The following is a 20757-nucleotide window of genomic DNA, read 5'->3' on the forward strand; positions in this document are numbered from 1 at the left end:
TATAACTGGCTCGGGATTTTTGTTTTATGTGAACTTTAGAAGCTGTATTGATCCCTTCTGATAAAGGCTCCGATATGGGGAACCCTAAACATTTCTGAAGTCCAGCTTCATATCAGCTGCACAAGAAACATTATTGTGAAGTTATAGTTTTGTATTGGTTACTTATTGGTTATTTGTATTGGCTACACAGAAAAAAACTGCTTGGCACAGTACTGTTAGAATACAAAACTAAAATAATTACACCAGAAAGTTTGCCTACCATAGGCACATTATGGCAGACAGTGATAAAAACTCATCAGGCTCCAGCCTGGCACGGCCTCAGATGGTATCAGCAATCAACTTCAGAGCACGCAGAAATGGCTTTGAAAGGAGACACTGTGATGTGATCCTGCAGATTAAACAGGAAAATTCAAGCCTTTGAACGGGATTACAGTGTTGAGATAAATGAGCACAGGTGTCACCAGTTTATCTGGAATTAGCATCAGGGTTTGGGTCTTTCAAAATCATAGAATCTTTAAAAGTCTGTAAATAATTGATTTAGTAAAGGAAAATGATCTGTTAAAGAACTTCATTACTCCAAAGTAAATTTTCTCCAGAACAGAAGCAAAGATTAGAGCTAGACAAAACACACAAAGATACTTCTTCAAAAGGATCAATGTGCCCACAGATACCAGAGTTAACCCTGAAGCTTTTCTTTTCTCAGCACACTTGCATTTCTCTTCTGCCTTCGGTTTTGCTATGAAATGAGCAATCTCTGCACTAAGGCAGAGGTAAAGCTCCTTAAAAAGAGAAACTCTGCTTCTTTGTTAAGGGCAAAAATACCTTCCAACAGCAGTGTTGATCAATACAAACCCAAGAAAAATAATCCATTTTCTAACACTTAAAACACTTAAATGCTAAGTTATACAGACGTGATTTTGATAAATGTTTCACTAAAAATAACCTATCTGAAAATCCCTGCAAATAAAAGGCCATTACATGCTTGAAGACTAACGAATCATTTTCTTTCTCCAAAGGAGGCAGGAACATAACAGAGTCAAATCTTTTGCACATTTAAATACTACAACAGAGGTTTTAGAGACTGATTTCTTGTATTTTAATTTCCTGGTGCCATCCCAGCAAGGCACTTCAACAGGATAATAAGCCTGTCTCTTAAAACAGCACATCCTCTCCAACTTATGAGAATAAAACAGGCTGGTGCTGTTACCACTGATACAAACGAGCTGCATTCCCTACAGGGAGATTTTGATTCCTCTCTTTGTGGATGTCTACTTTGAGAACTGCAAAGCACAATGGAAAAGAATTAGAAAACTATTTGAAAAAGGAGATCCCCTTTACACTAATTTAACTCTTCTTACAAATGGCACACACACGCGGCTTTTTCAAACTGTGTAGGCAGAATTCTCCATGCAAAACTAGTAATATAAGGAAACTACTTAAATCATTTTTAATTTCAGGTAACTAATCTCCAGATTATGAGTGAAAATAACCAATTCACACTTGTAACAAAGTTAATTTACATGATTAGTCAAACACAGGCACCAACTCTTTAATCAAAATTAAAAAGTATTTATTAGTTCAAAACAGTTTTTTAATATAATACACTGTTCATCTCAATTTCTAGCACACAATTTCAAGGTGATGTGTCTATTCTAGAAATATTAATCCACCTTAATTTTCTCTATAGAACATGTAATAAGCTACAGGTAATACACAAACAGAGAGGGAGGGGAAGAAAGAGAGGGAAAAAGACCCTATATAATTGCTTAGAATCACCCTGACAGTATTTTTGGCTTCTGTACATCTTTGCTCTGTTTTTCTTGTATCCTACAGTTCTCAACATTCTGCAGTGTATAAATGACCAGAACTCCCAAATCAGGCTTATTAAAATCACGGAGATTTTAAATATGAGATTTCACAACCCTTATCTAAGAACATGGTTGTAACATAAGCGTAATACCCTAATCTAACACCGTGTATAGGTATATGAGAGGCCTGTCGTTGTTAAGATTACTCTAAATAATACAAGTTAAGACTGAGCATATTACACCATAGCTGAGCTTATCAGCAAACAGTGAGTTTGCCCTGTGCAGAAATAAATTTTTCACATAGCAACAGAGAAGAGAATAGCAGAAATAGTCAAGAGGACTCTAAAAAAACACTTGAAATGGAACATGTTGGAAGTAAATTGGTAGGGTTTCAGTTTTAACAAGAAGCTTCTGAAAATTTATTCATTTCAAAAGCAGAATATTTAACTATTATGAGCAAGGGAAAACAAGAACAGCCATCTAGAAAGCAGACAAGTTTTCAGCAGTCTGCAGGGATTTCTATGCAGCACTCAGCAAAAGGTAAGGAAGTCCAAGTGAAACAAAAATAAGCAATGCTCATAAATAACAGAAAATGTGCTTTTAAGCATGAAAATTAGTCATGAATCCATGAAGAGTATTTGAATGGAAACACAGATACAACTGGAATTACTTACTAATAGGCTGAGGCCTAACTTAATGTGATCAAAATGACAGAAGAGCAGCCTCCTAGAGAAAAGGGGTATGTATCTTGGTTAGCTGATGGGGTTGAAAGAACAAACACAAACCAGAATTAACAATATTAACACTTCCTTGCAAGTATTCTTCTTTAATGAGAGCAATATTCTTCCACTCCTTACTGACAAAGTTAGAACTGAGATGGTAAATGCCAGAAGAAGGACTTTCACTTGTTGAACCTACAGGCCTCCTTTCTGCAGTCTTTCCACCTGCCTAGCTAGAGCTCCAGTGCCCATCACAGAGCAATTTCAGTTTAAAAAAAAAAAAAAAATAGCAAGATTAAAGCTGTTAGTGGACTCTGACTGTTCGTCCACCAATTAAATCTAGCCAGCTCTGAGCAGAAACACAGTATGGGTGTTGTACATTGCCCCTGACCCAGCTACCACTGCGGAACACACCTAATGAGTGTCAGGCACAGAGAGAACAACACTGGGCAGAAGCCACTGTGCTAAAATGCCCTTTGGTGTGTGGTATTTCATGCCACTGGACGCTGGCACGGGAGGTACTTGGCAGCTCTTTTTCTCTTATCTGCAGACACGAGAAGGTGCAGACCTCCAAAGGGTTGTTTGTAATGCACGTGTACAGCTTTTAATTTCAGGAACCGAGTAGATCAGATCATCCAAGGTCTGCATGGAGCCTCAGGAAGTGGGCAGCAGTGGGTAGCAGCAATCAGAGAGAAACGAGAGAGAGAATCATCACTGTACCACTTCCTATTTAATTTCATATCCAGACTCTGTAATGTAGCACTAAGCAACACAGAGACCTTACTGCGGTTTTAGGAATGACTGGGGAGGTCTTTAAGATAAAACTATATTAAAAACAGAGATGATTTCAAACCTCAGAATTTGAGCTGGATCAGGGGCACCTTCAGAAATACTGACAGGGGAGCTCTTTGTAGGTTTCATCTGTCATGATCTGCATTAGACTTCAAGAGGAACAGACTTCTACAGAAATTAAATCTTTTCTTTTTTAAGCTTACTCAGTATTTCTGAAATAAGAGGGGAGAGTAGAAGCATTTTCTTAATCAGTGCTACGGACAGGCTTTAGCTAAAATACATAAAAATTACGGTCTCAAATGTCACCTGCTGATTATGCTCAGCTCAGTATTTGGAAGCCTAATCTTTCTTGAAATGCTATCTTTGAAAAGGTTCTTCTATTCATTTGAAAAGAAATGGAACTGAAACACTAACGCCACAAATGTATGAACACATTTGGCTGTGGTCTCCGATTGCAGTCCTGCCTCCACGCTGAATCTGTCTTGTGAGTACGTGCAGCAGGGGCTAGGGTGAGGGCAGATTTCCACCCCTCACCCCCCAATATATTGCTTTAAGGCATCGTCAGATTTGATACGCACACCCACTTGGAGATGTGGACTACCCACATGGTTAACTGCAGCTTAACCACTGAATTTTCCTTACCTTTCAAGTGTGTATTTTTTATAATTACTAAAGCTGCCTAAATAATCAAGTGCAGAAGACACCTCTTCTAGAAGAAAATACTTCCTTTTATCCTGTAGCAAGCATTTCTCCATATTAACCCAGTTTTCTTTTTCGTGTGCAAACAATGCTCAGAGCAGCAGAAATTTCGTGTGCAAACAATACACAGAGCAGCAGAAATTTATTTATTAACACAAGTTTGTGTTTCTATTCTTTTTTTCTGCTATGCACATTATTAGTTAAAGAAACCTGCTCTAATAAGACAGAACTTAGAGCACATACTGCATTCCTGCATTCCCCCCAAACAGTATTTACATGCCACGTAATACCCAATTCACCCTCCAGCATGCTCTGCAAAAAAAAAAAAAAGAACTAGTGAGACCATCAGGCTGACCTTTCTCCTTCAGAAATTATAAGGCAGTGAGTGCTGAAGTAAACTAAAAACTTGATTTTGGGAAGCCATTTCCATAGCTGACTCTGGATGAGTTGACCCCATGCTCTCTCTAAGGACAAAAGCACACTTCAGTCTGTAAGGGCATAGAATTTCAATGCTGCAGCACTAAAATCATATTTCACATTGAAACTACAACTTGATTTGTGTGTCCTTGTGAAACTTCTTGGTGTGTGAGGATTGTCTTTAAGAACTAAGTTTTTTATCTAAGAAAAATATTAAGCAAAGAAGAAAAATACGTGTATTTTTCAACATTTTACTTGACACTGAAAACTCCTCGGTGTTCTCTTAGACCATCAACATAGCCTAAGCCCAGAAAAATTAAAGTATCAAATATCTAAGCACATCTGCTGCTCACAGACCTGCATATTTCTCTGGGACTCTCACATATGCCCTCCTGCCTGGGAAATACAGGAGTGTGCTCCAAAACTATCACATGAACAAACTTACTTCCCTGTATCAGACGCAATACAAATGTAATACAGAGGTTTATAAACATGCAACATTCATGCTTTTTTTTTTTTTTTTTTTAAAGGTTAAGGCTATCTTTTCTTTAAAAATAATTCCACATCCAAATACAATTGTATTACATCTCCATGTCTTTTAAATGCTTCCAGGTATTCTCCAATCCTGTAAGGCTCTTTATCTAACACAGCACGCTACAGATGTTTCTGTGCACATTCCTGGAGCAGCTGCTGCTGTCAAAGCCATTTGGTTTGACCAACTGTGGGATTTCTCAAATTCTCTGCTACAGTCCAATGCAACACTTTAAGGCAAGTATGTAAGGCACTAGTTGGAAAAAGGTAAAACTCAGTTAAAAAAAATATACATATAATAATAATATATATATATACACGCACATTAAAAGAAGTCTTAATTTGCATTTGTTTTTAGCCTTACAGGGTAATCAAGTGGTTTGCCTTTCTGAAAGTCAGTCTTACATCATGAATATTTTAGCACAGTATACACACAGCAAATGCTGTGCAGTAAATAACGTAGGCAAGTAGCAGACCCCGAGTCTGCAAGAAGAGAGGGAGGCAGAAAAGCAGTTGGTAAGCTACTTTCTAAATATACTTTCACAGAGAAAATATTTGAGAAAGAAAAATTCCACCCTTTGATAAAACCCACAAGGAGCTCGAAAAGATGAGGAAGGATTTCCACAGCTCAGGGTTGAAACTACTATCAAAGCAACTACAAATTAAGCTCTAAGTAGAGATACAGCTCGACATCCCTCTGAAAGAAAGAAGCAAGTCTAACAGATCACTTAATGCTAAATTCATGTTCAGCAGAAGAGAAAAGCTTCTGATTTTGTCTTACTTACGGCCCAACCAACCACCCTAACAAGGATACAACGCGCTCTCCACCTTGCAAATTCTATGAGGCACTTCTCAGGCTGCGTCCTTCACACCTCCACAGGAAGCTCAGAAGAAAAGTTTCCATCTGTGAGTGGTGAAAATAAAAAACTTCTGTGACCCATGGACTAAGGATGAAAAAAATTAAAAAGCCACCTATTTTCTAGGTGTTCACCATTCAGTGTTTTTCACTTTTTTTTTTTTTTTGAGAAGAAAAAATAGAAGTTGAGGAGACCAATTGTACAGTGTACAGAGGCATGAAGAAATTAGCAAAATAAGTCTTTGAGTTGTTACCAGCTCTATTTCAGCTGCATGTTCCTGGCAGGAAACTCAATGTCCTGCATCTACACTCACACAGAATCCCTGATTTTCTTTACAGAAAGGTTTTTTTTTGTTGTGGAGTTTTTATATATCCATACATGTAAATTACACTCCCACAAATAAAATGTACTGCATCAATTTTACTACAAGAACTAAATTAACTCTACAGGGCTTATGTTGGTAGAAAAATGCTCAGTCCACAAACCTGAGGCAAGCTGAAGGAAGTCTCAAACCTTGGATTTGATTTCAAGAGCTGTGTCCATCCATCAGCTTGGAAAACAAACAGATTTGCTTAGATGCAGTTCCACTGAGTTCCTTTAAGCTCCTTCACAACAGATGAGTACACGGCCCTAAGTGAGTTTTAAATCTGAGAGAATGGTATTTAATGCAAAAAATTAGGGATACTGAAATTGCACCTAGAGTCTGTAGTACCAATGAATTATACATGAAATTGTACATGAATGTACAACGAAATTGTACAGCATTTCCTTACCCACTCACCACACATCTTCTGCTGTGTTTCAAGGGCTTCTAATTGTCTTCCAAATACTACTTATTGACATGGAGACTGCTCTGCTTGACAGATGCCGACTGTTAATTTTAATGCTAGCTTGTAGCATCAAAATACTGTTACTAAAAAATAAAAATCTTTTATAACTGGGGAATAAAAAAATCCATTAAGTGGGAGAGAACATATATTAGCTTAAAAATAAATCCTGCTCCCAAGATTCAGGCATGGTATTTGCCAGCTTACTTAATATCCAAAATCTCCTTCAGCTTTCTTTCTAAATCTCATCAATCCTTTTTGTTTAATTCCATCTTTCTGGTAAACAGAGAGCTGAAGACATCTCCTCGCTGCTGTCTGAGCTTGAAAACACACGGAGCCACCCATTACCAGTAGACTAATAAGCAGAGGCATAAATGCAGAAGGAATGTTGTTCATCACAGCAACCTCCATTTCTGATTCTCCACTGTTACTACATCAATATACCACCATGGAGATGATAATGATTCCTTTTAATTAAAAGAATGAAGCTGATGGAAATAATTAATGCTAACTACCAATGTGTTAGATATTTAAGATAGGCACGTGCCTGAGGCGAAGTGCTATACATTATCATAAAGAAACAGGGACTTATCCCTCCCATCTGTTTTCAGATCCATTCAGAAAATACACTTAAACACGAGTTTATTTATTATTATGGGAGCAAAAAAAAAAAGTTATCATGACCCAGTCCTGGGTAACAACCTCATCCTGCTAGGATAAGAAAGCTTACTTGTTGCAAAACAATAATCCCTGCCGCAAAGAGAGAAACAAAGACAAAAGATCAGGGTCCAATGAAAATATAGTGGGTGAACAAAGAAAGAGACCCAGACAGTCAGATAAGCAGAGGTTACACTATTTGCTAAATGACACAGAACTGCTTTCCCGAACCAGGCCTTAGGTGTCTCTCCAAACAGCAAGCAAATATTGGCAGGCCTTTACTTGAAAGATGCTGTAGAGATTTTTCCAGAGATCAAACAGGCTCGTGGCTCAAAGTATTTTTCAGATTCCAGCTACATATTACCACCTCTCTAGAAGGCATCAGCATACACTTTCTCTGCTATTTTCCAATGGATATCATAAAAAAGTACCAGAGATACTTAAGGAAAGAGAACCGTAGCAAGCAGGAGGAAGTTAATCGGGCTATTTATAAATCAGATGCAGGATCCTCTCTCCACAAGTGCCCTGCTGAACAGGCAACTGAATGCTAAGCATCTTGCAGCAGCAAGCTTCGTGCTCTCAATTATTTTAGCAAGTGTTATTCTCACACAGGCCCTGTTTAGCAAATAACTTATCACAGGACTTAACTGCACGATAAGAGCCAGCTCAGGTGCTTTGATATCCTTAGAGATAAAAGCAATGGGCTTCAGGATACAGCTTACATGCACTGCTGAACTGAAGCTTCACAGGGTTAGTTATTTACTGCTCCACACTCCCTGCCGAAGAGTTGTATCAGGAGATACACATACACACACACACATATATTTTCGTATTTAATAGGTTACCTTTAGCAACTGGTATACCTGCATCAAAACTACTTTGCATAGATGAAAAATGGGATTAAAATCCCCACATTAGAACTGGCACCAGATCGGGTAGGTCAGCACATCCTCCTGAGATCCTGGTGCTTCCATTCACTTTTGTCACATAAATCAGACCAGTGAAGTGACACAGCTACAATGGCATGTGGCAACGTGCTGACTTAACACGGGGCGTACAGGGCTGAGTAGTGTGATTAGGCTGAAGGAGCTGCTTGCTGGAGATGACGGCATGGCCACAAGTAGGGCACAGGAAACACTCGTGACCATTGCAGGAACTTTCTACAAATAACAGAAAATAAGAGAAAAAGCAGATAGAGGCTGGAGAGCCTTTCTGCCCTACAGAGCCTCAGACCAAACCATCACACAGACAAGAGCCTCAGACCGATGAAAGTCATGGGGAGGAACAGCGCCAGGCCCAGGCCACACGTGGGAGATGTAAATGTGGTCCCATCCTTCCTCAGCCAGCCAGGGCCACGCTGAAGGTACAGCCAGACCCCAGACACCCACCGGGGCAGCACTACAAACCTTCCTGCCCGCTCACTGCCCCCGAGGCGGGGAGCACACGGAAACGCCTGCGAGCTCGGAGCTCATGCCGCCCCGCTCCCTGAATAGAAGGAAAATCCTTTCTTGGCAACATATCCTGCTTTTCAATTAGGCAATGCCAAATCCATCGGGTCCCGATCCCCAAATAGAAACCAAGGAGATTCCTCATTTACATGGGGAAAGAAATGCACAAATATGTAGCTGGAGAAGATTTACATACAGCTGGACACATTGAAGCACGGGCAGAGCATCAATTACAGAGATGCTAATTATCAAGAATTTTCTTCCATGAATTGCAAATCTTAATACTGTTACTAACTAAATCTCTCTGCAGCTTTTTATTTAGACAAAAGCAGTGTGTATGTATTCCACTATTATTTGGGAAGAAACAATCTACACAGCCTCAGCCTGTATTTTAAGAATTACAGCTCAAGCACCGCAGTGTATTTGTAATCCCAAACTGTAATCCAGGACACAAACTCGTCACAAAGCACACATTTCCAAAAGTCAAAATGAAAATTAAGATCAAAAAACACACTCAATGCCACTTTAAGTGCAAAGATACAGGAAAAAAACTATAGGTATCTTACCTACATGTGGTAACTTGTGCTGATCTAAAACAGTAAGGCTTATTTTATCTGCTTGGCTGTAAAACATGCAGGAGGAGGTAGGAACTAGGAATGCACAGCAAATGTTAAAATGCAAACATGACAAAATATAAAACAGGGTTTTGAAATTCACACTGCAAGTTATGTCATCCTGGAATCATCACACCACCCCTGCCCTAGAAATACACTGTATGTATTGTTCACTTCTCATAGCTCAAAAAGCACAGCAGAACAGAAGGGGTCAAATAAAAGGCAATGAGATTAGAGGCAGGAATTTGGGTATGTTTGGGGTAAAAAAAAAAAAAAAAAAAAAAAAAAAAGCAGAGCTGCAAAGCACTGGCAGGAGGCAAGTACTGCAGACTGTGGCAGAGATGTACAAAAAAGGGGATGGGGGAAGGCAGAAAAATCAGTCTCATTAAAGCTGAAAAGATGGAGGAGGGCAGTATTTGAAATGAAATTTTTCTCTTTCAGATCAAAGCTTGTTTAAGATTATACCAGCAATATGATTAAAAAAAAAAAAAAAAAAAAGTAATATTTTACTTTTTAAATGGTATTTTCCAAAATATTTGTTGAATACAAATATCTTAGGTATAAGTATTTCACTAAGGAACATCAAAAAGAGTTTGGGAAAAAAAGAGCAAGTGGAAAAAAAAGGCTGCTACCTATCCCTGGTTTATATTTCCAAAGAAGCCACAAGGGCCAACCCTTAAAGCTCACAGACAGCCCAAAGACAAACCCGGTGTTTGGGCTCACACCACCCAGCTCCCCAGCTGCCTCCAGGAACAGGGGACGGGAGCCAGCAGCGAGCTGCCCGGACCTGGTCTGCACAGCTGCCTTCCCATCTTCTCGTACCAAACCTCCTGGGGCTGTGACTTCTTCCAGGCTCTGCACCTCGCTGCGTCCTCAGCAATCGCTCTGTAGAAGCCAGTATTTATGTGCATGTTGTTCTAGAGTAACAAACGTTGTTATCTGTATGAACCCATCTAGAGGTAAATCCACACAAAATCAGGGGGTAAGAGAACCACTGATGTGCTCCCTTACGCTCTCTCCTTTTACCACCCACACCTACACATAACTTCAGTGCTGTTGGGCTGCAAGTTTATAGTCAAAAGTTAAAAATAAAGAAGGAACCCCCACAACCAGATATGTGAAAATGTAAGAGCAGTTGTTCAATGTAAGTTCAGGTTCCCATGTAGTAACATAATGCTGCAGTGTTTGGGTTACATCAACTGTGATTCAACCACTTGTTATAAAAATAACTGTTTACTATAATATTTTTCAACGTGACTTGAGGTTGAAAGCTTACTTTTCACAAAACATTCGCTTCCAGTTAAATTTAACTTGGCAGCATCCCTTTCACTTAAATATCCATTTTGCCAAGTGGAAACACGCTCCTAGATGTGGAATTCACATCACTGCTTAAATAAAGAATTGTAATTTTTTTATTTGTTCTAGCTTTCCAAGGTGGCGTTGGTTTGTTTTTTTTTTTTTTTTTTTTTTCCCAAAAACAATAAGTTAGAGCTCTCCTTCTGCACACTGTTTTTGGCACAGATTAGATCTCCAGGACCACTTCAGTTAAAGGCATCCTTCTCTTACCTAACCCCAGAAAGAGTACACATACTTCCCAGTAAAACAACAATTTCTTCCTATGTGTGGCACAGGGAGGATAACTGTGCATCTGCAGTACAGCAGACACTGAGCATCGCAAATGAATTATTGTAAAAGGAAAGAGGACATTTCGCTGCAGGCAACACTGTTTGAAAGCTTAAAATCTAACTGCACTTCCAAACTGTTCACCCCCTTTCAACGTCCATTGACTGAATAAAATGCATATGGATTTCTGTCAGGTGGGAAGAGCCACAACAAAAAGCTTGGAGAAGGAAGTGCTACCAAGAGCTACACAGGAGCGTTCAGGTGGGATGGCCACGTGGCCTACGGCAGAGACGTGCCCAAGATCTCATCACTCACTCCTCATGATGGATTTTATCTTGATGCCTATTTCTTGATGCACTACATCGAACCACGTAGGAAGAAATACCAAAAGAGTCATCAGAAGAAAGCTTCCTCTATCTTGGTTTCAGAATCTCTTTTCAGGAAACATTCATTTCAGACGTAAATAAATCTGCGATTGATTACTACTTAATAGTCAGTAACATTAGTCGTCTAGATACATGGTTTGAAATCCTATGCCAAGAGGTTAATTGCATTACCTATTTTAATGGCAATAAGAGGAGAGAATTTCAAATTCATGTCAGATCATTCTCAACAAACTTCATGAGCCTGGGGATCCCGTAGCTTTAAGGCCCTGCCTACAGCTGTAGTTGAAATTGTGTGAGCAATTAGAAATAAAATCCTTGCTGATAGGATCTGAAACTGTTTGGTTTTTTCCTCTCTCGAAGTATACAGTGGAATAATGCTCTGAATGACTAGGCAAAACGGTCTGCAGTAACCAGACTCACCCTTCTGAATTTGTCTCTGCTGATCTCAGTTATATAGCTTCATAAATTTAATTAATGAAAATCAGTCTGCTCCAAAATCCTCCAAAATAAAAAGGAAACAGAACAAATAGATAACAGAATAGATGATAAATGTCCTGACTCATAATAGGTGCGATACTAGGTGACATACCAGAGACTGCAATCCTACAGCAGTAAAATAACCAACCATCTAGAAATCTAAATTTGTATGACAATTATCTGTATGTTCCTCATCATAACACTTCTTTTTCTTCTAACCTGTATGCCACACTGGTTATTTTAACAGCTTTCTTTGAGGAGGAGGAAGTGGGGGCTGGCAGACACCAGAGACCACAGTTCACTGGATCTCAGTGGTACACAGGCTGGTAAAACACACAGACAAGAACAGACGGGATGTAAAGCTCTGACCGTCAGCCCACAAGTCACAGCTCTAATTCCTTTCAGATTCTGGGAGGCCTTCTTCAAGGTCTTTACACAACTTGCATCATTTCAGAGACATTTTAGTGGCTCAGAGACGTAATCAGTGCTTGTAAAGCTCCCTGACTGCAGCCTGTGAGCTCCGTGCTCCCAAAGCAGGTAAGTATGTCCTGTCCTGGTCAGGACCAGGTATAACTCCCAAACTTTGGATCTTCAAGTACTGCAACCTCCTTCCCTATGAAGGGCAGAAAAGAGGACAAAATGAGGTAGAAAATGGAACTATTCATAAAGGCTAAAAACTGCAAGCACAGAAGCATAACTCCTGCCAGTCACTGCACATGCACAGCCTCACATACTCTTGTGATCTCTAAATTGCCCTCTCCCTAGGAAGTTCAGACACAAACAGATGTAGGGCAGTATTTCAAAACACCTTTCCTGATCAAGTATAGCTTCTTCCTCACGCAGTATTACTTTCAGTATCTAAAAGAAACGCATTCTTTCCAGGAACAAAGAGAGTAATAAGTATTTGGTAAGATGTCATAACACGACAACACGGCAACAAAAACATAGCCCTCCTCACAGTACTCGTGTGCAGGGATAAACTGTTTACCAGGAACAGCTTTAAACATACCAATAATTTGCTAGTTTTTCTCCAAAACTAGAGTAGGATCTCTGTACCACCAGCTCCACACCTTCATTTAGTAACAACGCCCCTTATACATGACATTTGGGGTAGCCTGGCTTTATAAAAACGTTCAGACGTGGATTCAGGAATAACAACTCATCAACCCCCACCTTTATTGAAATACCAATGCAGCAAAGAAAAGGAGCTTTCAAAATTTCAACACAGTCTCATATTGATTTCTATGCTGTTGAAAGTAAATCTTTTCACTTTTAACCTGGTATCTTTGGGATCTCAGCCACAGATGTATGAAATCATTTCTGCAGACAAAGAAACTAACAAGCAAATAGCCTGAGCTCAAAGGTTTGGTGTTTTGTTTGTTTGGTTTTTATTTTTTGTTTTTAAACTAAAGCTGGGTGGTGTTACTTTTCAAAGAAGGTTATGAATGAGTAACTGAAGGCTGACTTCTGCAGAGAGAATGAATCCACGGAGATGCCAGTGCAGATGCTCTTCCCCTGAAGAAGCACAGTGGAGATGAGTGTGGCAAGTATTACACGAGGTGAAACACAATTTTTTATCTCAGTATTAGCTCCGCTCCATAAACTTGTCTTAGCATTCAAATACTACAGTTTTCTGTAGCATTTTTACTCTAACAAAGACAGCAGTAAAGTGCCGCTCAGTAACAAAACATTGCTTTTGTCAATGTTTTGTTCATCACGAGCTATAGACAAGAGAGTGATTCTGCAGTGCAAACTGCATCTCTGATGGGGTAGCAGAGGTGTTTCAGTACGACTGTCACATTGTCACACTTAACAGAAACAGCACCCCTTTGCAAAGAAATAACAAGAGAAGTAAAGAACATCAGTTAAGAAAAACAAGAATAAAAAGGATTTCAAGCAAATTCTCCAACCAGCTTTCACTAATGATTTCTCATTAATACCCCAACAACAGCTCCTTGGCTGCCTTCGATACTAGCCAAGGACCAGTCTTCAGGACACCGGTGCTCCTGTTCTTTCCCCAGTTTGGGCTAGGGAACACTCTGAGTTTTAGTTAATTCTCCCAGATAAAACTCAAGGGCTGATGATGCTCAAACCCAACTGGCTGGGGGAGTTATGATGGCACATTGGGCCTACCTACTTGGCAACAGGAGTAGTTTAAGCTGAGCTAAACAAATCCATCTCTGAATTTTGGTCAACTTCTGCAAGAAGTTTCATCTTGAGGAACATGAAAATATGCCAACAGCTCATTTTGGCAATTTGGGAGTATTTGCTTTCAAAGTTGGACTGTAAGGAGACAAAACTGCTACAGAAGATACACAGGAACTGGTAACTACTCCAGTGAAGGCAATACCTAAGCCTACTACTAGGTATATTTTGTCTAAATAACAAATTATTAACTTTTAAAAGTTTATTAGCATTTACAATCACTTCACATACATTTCAAAGATTTATAGAATATATGTATTAGATATTCAGTAGGACACAGTAAAAAAAGATCACCCCATATATCAGAATGCACACAGAAAACTAATGGGATTTAAGAAACTCTAATCACCCAAGTTCAAAGGAAAATTAAAGTAGCTAAAGTGATCCAATTCACTTGTACATAGCAAGCTCAGAGGAAGGCTGTTCAGCATTTATACCGTCAGTTTGTAAAAGGTATTTCATATGCTTGCAAAGATACAGAGGGAGGGTACTTAGGCTATGCCTGATCTGCAGCTGGCCGGCAAAACAAGAGCCACTACAGCCATGCTGGGTACTCCCACTTAGTCACCTTCCAAGCTCGTGACTCATTGCAGACAGCAGAGAGAAAGTGGTACTCACGGGAAGGTGCGAGATGCACCCAGCAAACATGCACCCAGCATCTCATGTGGTTCAGGAAGCAGCGTCCCACCACATGTGGGTGCCAAACTTGCAGGACTGCTTTTTGGACAAATAAGTCAGATCTGCAGCTCTGTTTCTTTTTAATACATTATTCCTACTGCATGTAAAATCTAAGGAAAAAACCTACCACAAAATACGGCAGTCCTTTACATTTTCAGAGACCTATAATTTTAAATCATGTCGTTCTACTTCAAGTACCAATTTACTCAGCCAAGACTGTTGATCTCGTGTAACTCACTTTCAAAGAAAGTCTTCATCAGATGGCAGTGCCCTAATAAAATTAGTTAGCAGCAAGTTCAAATATGATTAGCCTTAGCATGCGTGCATCTGAAACCTTCTGCTGCTAAATATTAAGATACTCACTTCATAAAGGGTGTAAATTAACTGATTTGATGTGAATGATGTAAAAGTGAGGTTTTAGGAAGGGTATATACAACACAATGGTGCCTCTCTGAGGAGCAGGGAACACCCCAGCGAACAGATGAGGCTGGCAGTGAAGTACAAAAGAAAGCTGTGAGGTACGTATGCATCACATGCAGTGTGCAGCATATGATGAAGCCTGGTGAGGTGGGACATGGCAGGTTCTTTTTGATTTTTAATGCACCAGGTTGCTGTGGTACTCCGGTGCATGACCTCTGACAAGTGTTTAGGAGCACAACGCAAACAACAGTATTGGAAAGTGTATGGACACCTCTGTGCACGCATTCTGGCCAAAGGAGCAAGATTATTGAAAGAGACTGTAAACCACACTATTTTTTTTTAAAGAAAAAAAAAAAAAGAAAAAATAAGGGCTATCTTGTTATGATCCAGATGTTACCAGGAATGTTCACGCAAAACAGATTATTAATCTTTAATTTGCTTCTTAAGTGCTCCTATCTTCACTCCTGTGACTGTAAGTCATTTCCTTCACAACATGCAACCCATCATGCCCTAGCTCTTGAAGATGGAGATATACAAATGCTAAATAATCTCTTTTCAGGGATTCCCACATGCTATTTTCAAGAGGGTGGGGAAAAATAAATAAAAGAACAAAAAAGGGCTTTAAAAAAAAACAGTCCAGTCTTAGTAGTCTGTGCATTATACAGCAAAAAAATTAACATGACTGGCACATGATGAAAAGGGCTGAAGAGGTTTATCTGTGATGCCCAGTTGCACAGGATGACATTATCTGAGTTAGCAATGAAAAATGACCTAGTGACATTAGCAGGAGTTTACAAAGAGGAAAAAAAATCATAGGGTCTTTTTTTGGGGGGAGAGGGAAGGAAGAGACAGGTGGAGGGTGTAATCATTAAGTACCATCTTCCCTTACAATGGCCTAGGAACTCTCCAGCTAGCCTCATTTTGCCCAATTTAACTATGAGGTAGAGCAGCTTCGCTTCATGCCATCTTATCTGTGGCAAGATATCCTGTGTCCTGTCCCTACAGCTCCTTACTTGAGAAGCTTACTATGGAAATCATGCCCCCAACAGGGAAATCACGCCTGACAGCCCCCTTTTCCAGCTCAGTTTTTGCACGAGATAAGGCAGCAGTGGGTCTGGCTGGGCAAGCTGCTGGGGTACAGAATGAAGTGCAGCCCGCACCGCAGCCCTCCAGCTAGCCAGGATTTAAACACGCAGCCCAGCCACTTCCATGGCATGCACATGCAGATGTTTACACACAAATGAGACACAGAACCTGAAATGTCAAGGTTTCTACAGCTTCTACTTACTGCTGTCATCAACACTGTTGTAAAGCAATGTCCTGTTGACTAAAGGAACTAGGAGCCTGCAAACCTCGAACCTACCACCAGAATTTTCTTGAAGTAGATTTTTAAATGTGAAGTACTGAAAAATGTTGAAGCTGCCCCTTAATAATCATCATCAAACAGAGCAGGTTGCCAAGGGTGGGTAACCTCTGAACTGTATGTTACCATCATCCTCTTCCTCTGTCTCCAGAGGGAAAAGTCAAAATCTGCTGGGTGGTCTTTGCTATCATGAGCCTGTACAAAAAAAAGGCATCCTGAGGACTACACATTATCGAGAGAGTCAACTGGGCATGTGTGGAGTCTTAAAGAAGTCAGTTACCTTTTAGAAATTTTAGGAAAAACCATAAAAGACCGTAAAAGAGAGATAAATCCACCATTAACATTCTCTGGCATAAGTCATTTGATAAATTGCTCCCATTCTATCTTCTTTCAAAATTCCCTTCTCTTTCAGGTATCACTTCATAAACAGTTGTGAAGCATTACAGAAATGGAGATTTTCTGACAAGGTACCACTGACACAGAGATAATATCTTGCTATAAAACCCATTCCTAAGGAAGCAGAACTCCTCCAACCATTCTTTGAAAAGCTGCTACTGGATTGGGTTGAATCAGATGAGACGATTTAAAGGCATGACCTTGAAAGCAGATTTGACAAATGTTTCTTTATAAGGTATTTAACACTGGCAAACTTCAAGCAGTTCCACTTCCACCACTACTAACGGTTCCACTTAAACCATTGTTAGAGCTGGGTCACTCCTCCCTCTTTTTCCCCTTTCCCTCTGATACTCCCAGAACCAGGGTCTGCAACAAGGAAAACCACCCATCTCTTAAGAACTCAGAAACAGCCCACAAGTGATTTAAAGGCTTTAAAAGTTCCTGTTCTATTCAAGCAGCTTTACCCACTCCAAAATAAAAAAAGTGTCACGACTTTTGCTGAACATGAGCATGAAAGCAACTTCCACATGAACCACGTTAACTCAGCTGCTGCATGCCATGACTGCTCAGCTCCTGGAAGCAGCACTCGCAGAGCAGAGGCTCGCCAGAGACGTGAATTTGCACTTCTTGTGCCTGGCAGCCTCTGTCACTGGCACCGGGCTGGATGGAAGGGCTCCCATTTGAAGAGCAGCAGGAAAAATAAATATGAAGTAAAGTGTCAGAAACGTTCTCATTCAGTGCATCAGTTGCTATCATCACTTGCTTAAAAAAAAAAAAAAAAAAAAAAAAAAAGAACATTTGGCAAACACTTGCAATTCGAGAAACTCCTGGAAATAGTTCATGATCTGTGGTAATATCAAGGAATCAGCATCCAGCATTTTCTCTGCATGACACAGATAAGCAGGCCATTGTTCTTCCATTGTTCAAATATCTTCATGTAATTGTAAAATTATTAAAAAAAATCATTATGGCTCCCTGTTAAGAAGTTTTCTTTCACCCCCATGACTCGTCTGTGAACATGTGTGTGCTGTACAACTTCAAGCAACCTGACCATGAAAACATAACAGGCAGTCTAACAAGAAATAAAATTTCAGAAACACAGTATCCTCTTACTACCCTTAGCAATCAGCCTGCCATCTCTGACTAAAAGACCTGCAGTGAGGATGACTCCAGGGTAGCAGCTCTGCAACAAAGCACACTCCAAAGAGCTGTTTTACCCAGCTCTCTCCAGTTGTTTCATGTCTACAGGCATTTACTGACCACCAGTCTCCTCAGTGACAAGTTATTTCCTGGCCCCTACCCATAAAGAGCAGCAAGATCAGAGCAAGGCACAAAAACGAAACTTGCAATTGTTTGCTCTTTTCAAGAATCAGACATCTTGCCCATTTGAAAACATGGCACTTCACCAACAGCAGTCTTGGACGAAAAGCAAAAACACACACAAAAAACAAACAAACAACAACAACAAACGTTCAAAAATTATTAATACAAAATGTAACTTGTTAGAACACTAAAAATCCCACCCCAGGATTGAAACATACCACAGTTTAAAGAGAGACAGAGCAGACACGTGCCTTGGTCCAACACGCGAAACAACCACCCAACACAGATTGTTTCTTGATATAATCACTAAGCTACAGGAAGTTATCTGCATTGTGTGCACACCTTAGCAAGCACATGTGCCCTTACTATTTTCACCTATGCCCTTCTCCCATCCAGGGGAGGAAAAAAAAAAAAAAAGGCATCAAGAACAAGGCACAAAACCCACACTGATCTGACCAAAAACTTTACTGCAGGATCTGTCGGTATGGATAGAGATGCACGCTGCTACGCTGGACAACGCTGCTGCTGGCAGAATTCATCATTCAGAGCTCAACAATTGCTTCTTTCATTTCCCTGACTTTCTCAGAGCAGACCATTATGTATTTTTTTCCACCTACTGATCCTCTTACACTCTGATTTTTTCAGCTGCGTGCAGCGAAGACATCTGAAAAACATTCCGATTTCCAGGACCGAATTCCAGAATTCGGAGAAATAACCTTACCCAGAGCGGGCACCCATCCGCTACCAGGGACTTCACAACCTCCCCAGTGCCAGGAACTGGCTTAAGGCAAAACCGTACTAAAACCACCATCACATAAGCTACAAAAATAAAAACCCTGGCGGGCAAAGTCGCTCCTCCTGGCGTGGGCACTGCCCCGGGACGCTGCTGACCTTCCCCAGGTGAGGCTGTGGGGTCAGTGCTGCCGGTAACCGGGGCCCCTACGGCCTGAGGGGGTTCAGCTCCTCCTGCTCTGAGGGGCCGGGGGAGCAGCCCCTGCGGCTTCTGCCCGCCGCCGGCGATATGCGCGACAGGCGACAGTCGCGACAGGCCCGGCTCCGCGCAGCCCAGCCCAGGCTTCCCCCTGCACCCTGCTGAGGTGCCGCAGGGCTCGGGCACCGCACCCCGGCGCCACACGGCCGGGGCTGGGACGCGGGGACACCGCGGCCGGGCAGGGCGAGGGGACGGGGAGCGAGGGGGGGGAGCGGAGCGGAGCGGAGCCCCCCGGGGTTCGCCGCCCGCCCGCCCGCCCTCACCGTCGATGTTCTCCCGGTCGCTGATGTGCTGCAGGTTGCAGCCCGTGTCCTCCCGGCTCAGGTCGGCCTCGGGGCGGTAGGACTCCAGCCGGGAGTGGGCATTCCTGCGCAGCTTGGGGCTGGAGGAGACGCAGCAGGAGGTGGTGTTCCCCATCTTCTCGGCTCCAGCCCACCCCGGCCGGGGAGGAGGCGAGGGGCGGCCGGTCAGCAGCAGCAGCAGCAGCAGCAGCGGCGGCGGCGGGCGGCCATGGGCGAGGAGGAGAAGGAGGAGGAGGAGGAGGATGGGGAGAGGCGGCGGCTGCGGCGCCCTGCGGCTGCACTCGCCGGCGGCTCCCGCCGCTGGGTCATCCGAGGCGGCAGCCCCGCGGCGAGGGCTGCGGCAGCGGAGGGCGAGCTAAGCGCTGCTGCGCGGCCGGGCGGCGCAGGGCCGGCCGAGGCACAGCCCCATCGCCGGGCGGCGGGGCCGCCGCGCTCCTCCTCCGCCCCCGCGGGCCCCCCTCACCCCCTCGGCACCGCGGCAGCCGCAGCGGCAGCGGCAGCGGCAGCAGCAGCAGCAGCCGCCCCGGGCGGCCTCCGCCAAGCGGTTCCGGTTCAAGCGGGCGGTGCCGCCTCCTGCTCGGGCCGCCGGCCGTGCCCGGCTCTCCGGGGGCTGAGGGGCGGCCCCCGAGCCTGCCGCCTGCCCGCTGCCGGGCGGGTCCGAGCCCCCTGTGGGGTTCCGTGAGGTGAACACGAAGCACGGGGATGGCCGAAGGGAGCGGCGGGGCCGAGGTGGAGGATCCCGGGCGGCGTTTCACGCCCTGAGGGCCGCGGCTCCCCCCGCAGAGCCCCGCTGCTGCGCCTCGGGTGCTGCCTCGCCGGGGTCCCCTCACGGCAGCGGCCCCGTGTCCCCCCGCAGCGGGGTGTGTCCTCGGCTTATTCGGGAATTCAGAGCATCATGGAATCATAAAGGTTGAAGAGGTTGGGAAAGGCCTCCAAGATCATCTGGTCCAACTGCTAAACCACGTCCCCAAGCACCACGTCCAACCTCTCCTTGAACACCCCCAGGGACGGTGACACCTCCACCTCCCTGGGCAACCCGTCCCAACGCCTGACTGCTCTTTCTGAGAAGAAATGTCCCCAAATTTCCAACCTAAAGCTCCCCTGGTGCAATTTGAGGCCATTCCCTCTACTCCTATCACTAATTATCTGCGAGAAGAGGCTGATCCCCAGCTCCCCACTCCACTGTTGGTCATAGATGAGTGGACAGAGAGCGTGCAACCGACT

The 20757-nt window shown here is 42.7% G+C and overlaps 1 protein-coding gene across 2 annotated transcripts in view; it reads right to left on the minus strand.

The window, feature by feature from the left end:
* CCNY (cyclin Y) overlaps positions 1–19683 on the minus strand; it is a 121254-nt gene extending 101571 nt beyond the window's left edge. For both annotated transcript variants that reach the window (XM_032182164.1, XM_032182163.1), the window contains exon 1: positions 19495–19683. In XM_032182164.1, the coding sequence (XP_032038055.1) occupies positions 19495–19648 (154 nt within the window). In that variant the 5' untranslated portion in view covers positions 19649–19683. The remainder of the gene's footprint in view (positions 1–19494) is intronic.
* Between the last annotated feature and the right edge of the window lie 1074 nt (positions 19684–20757).

Source organism: Aythya fuligula, chromosome 2 (assembly GCF_009819795.1).
Source record: "Aythya fuligula isolate bAytFul2 chromosome 2, bAytFul2.pri, whole genome shotgun sequence".
NCBI lineage: Eukaryota > Metazoa > Chordata > Aves > Anseriformes > Anatidae > Aythya > Aythya fuligula.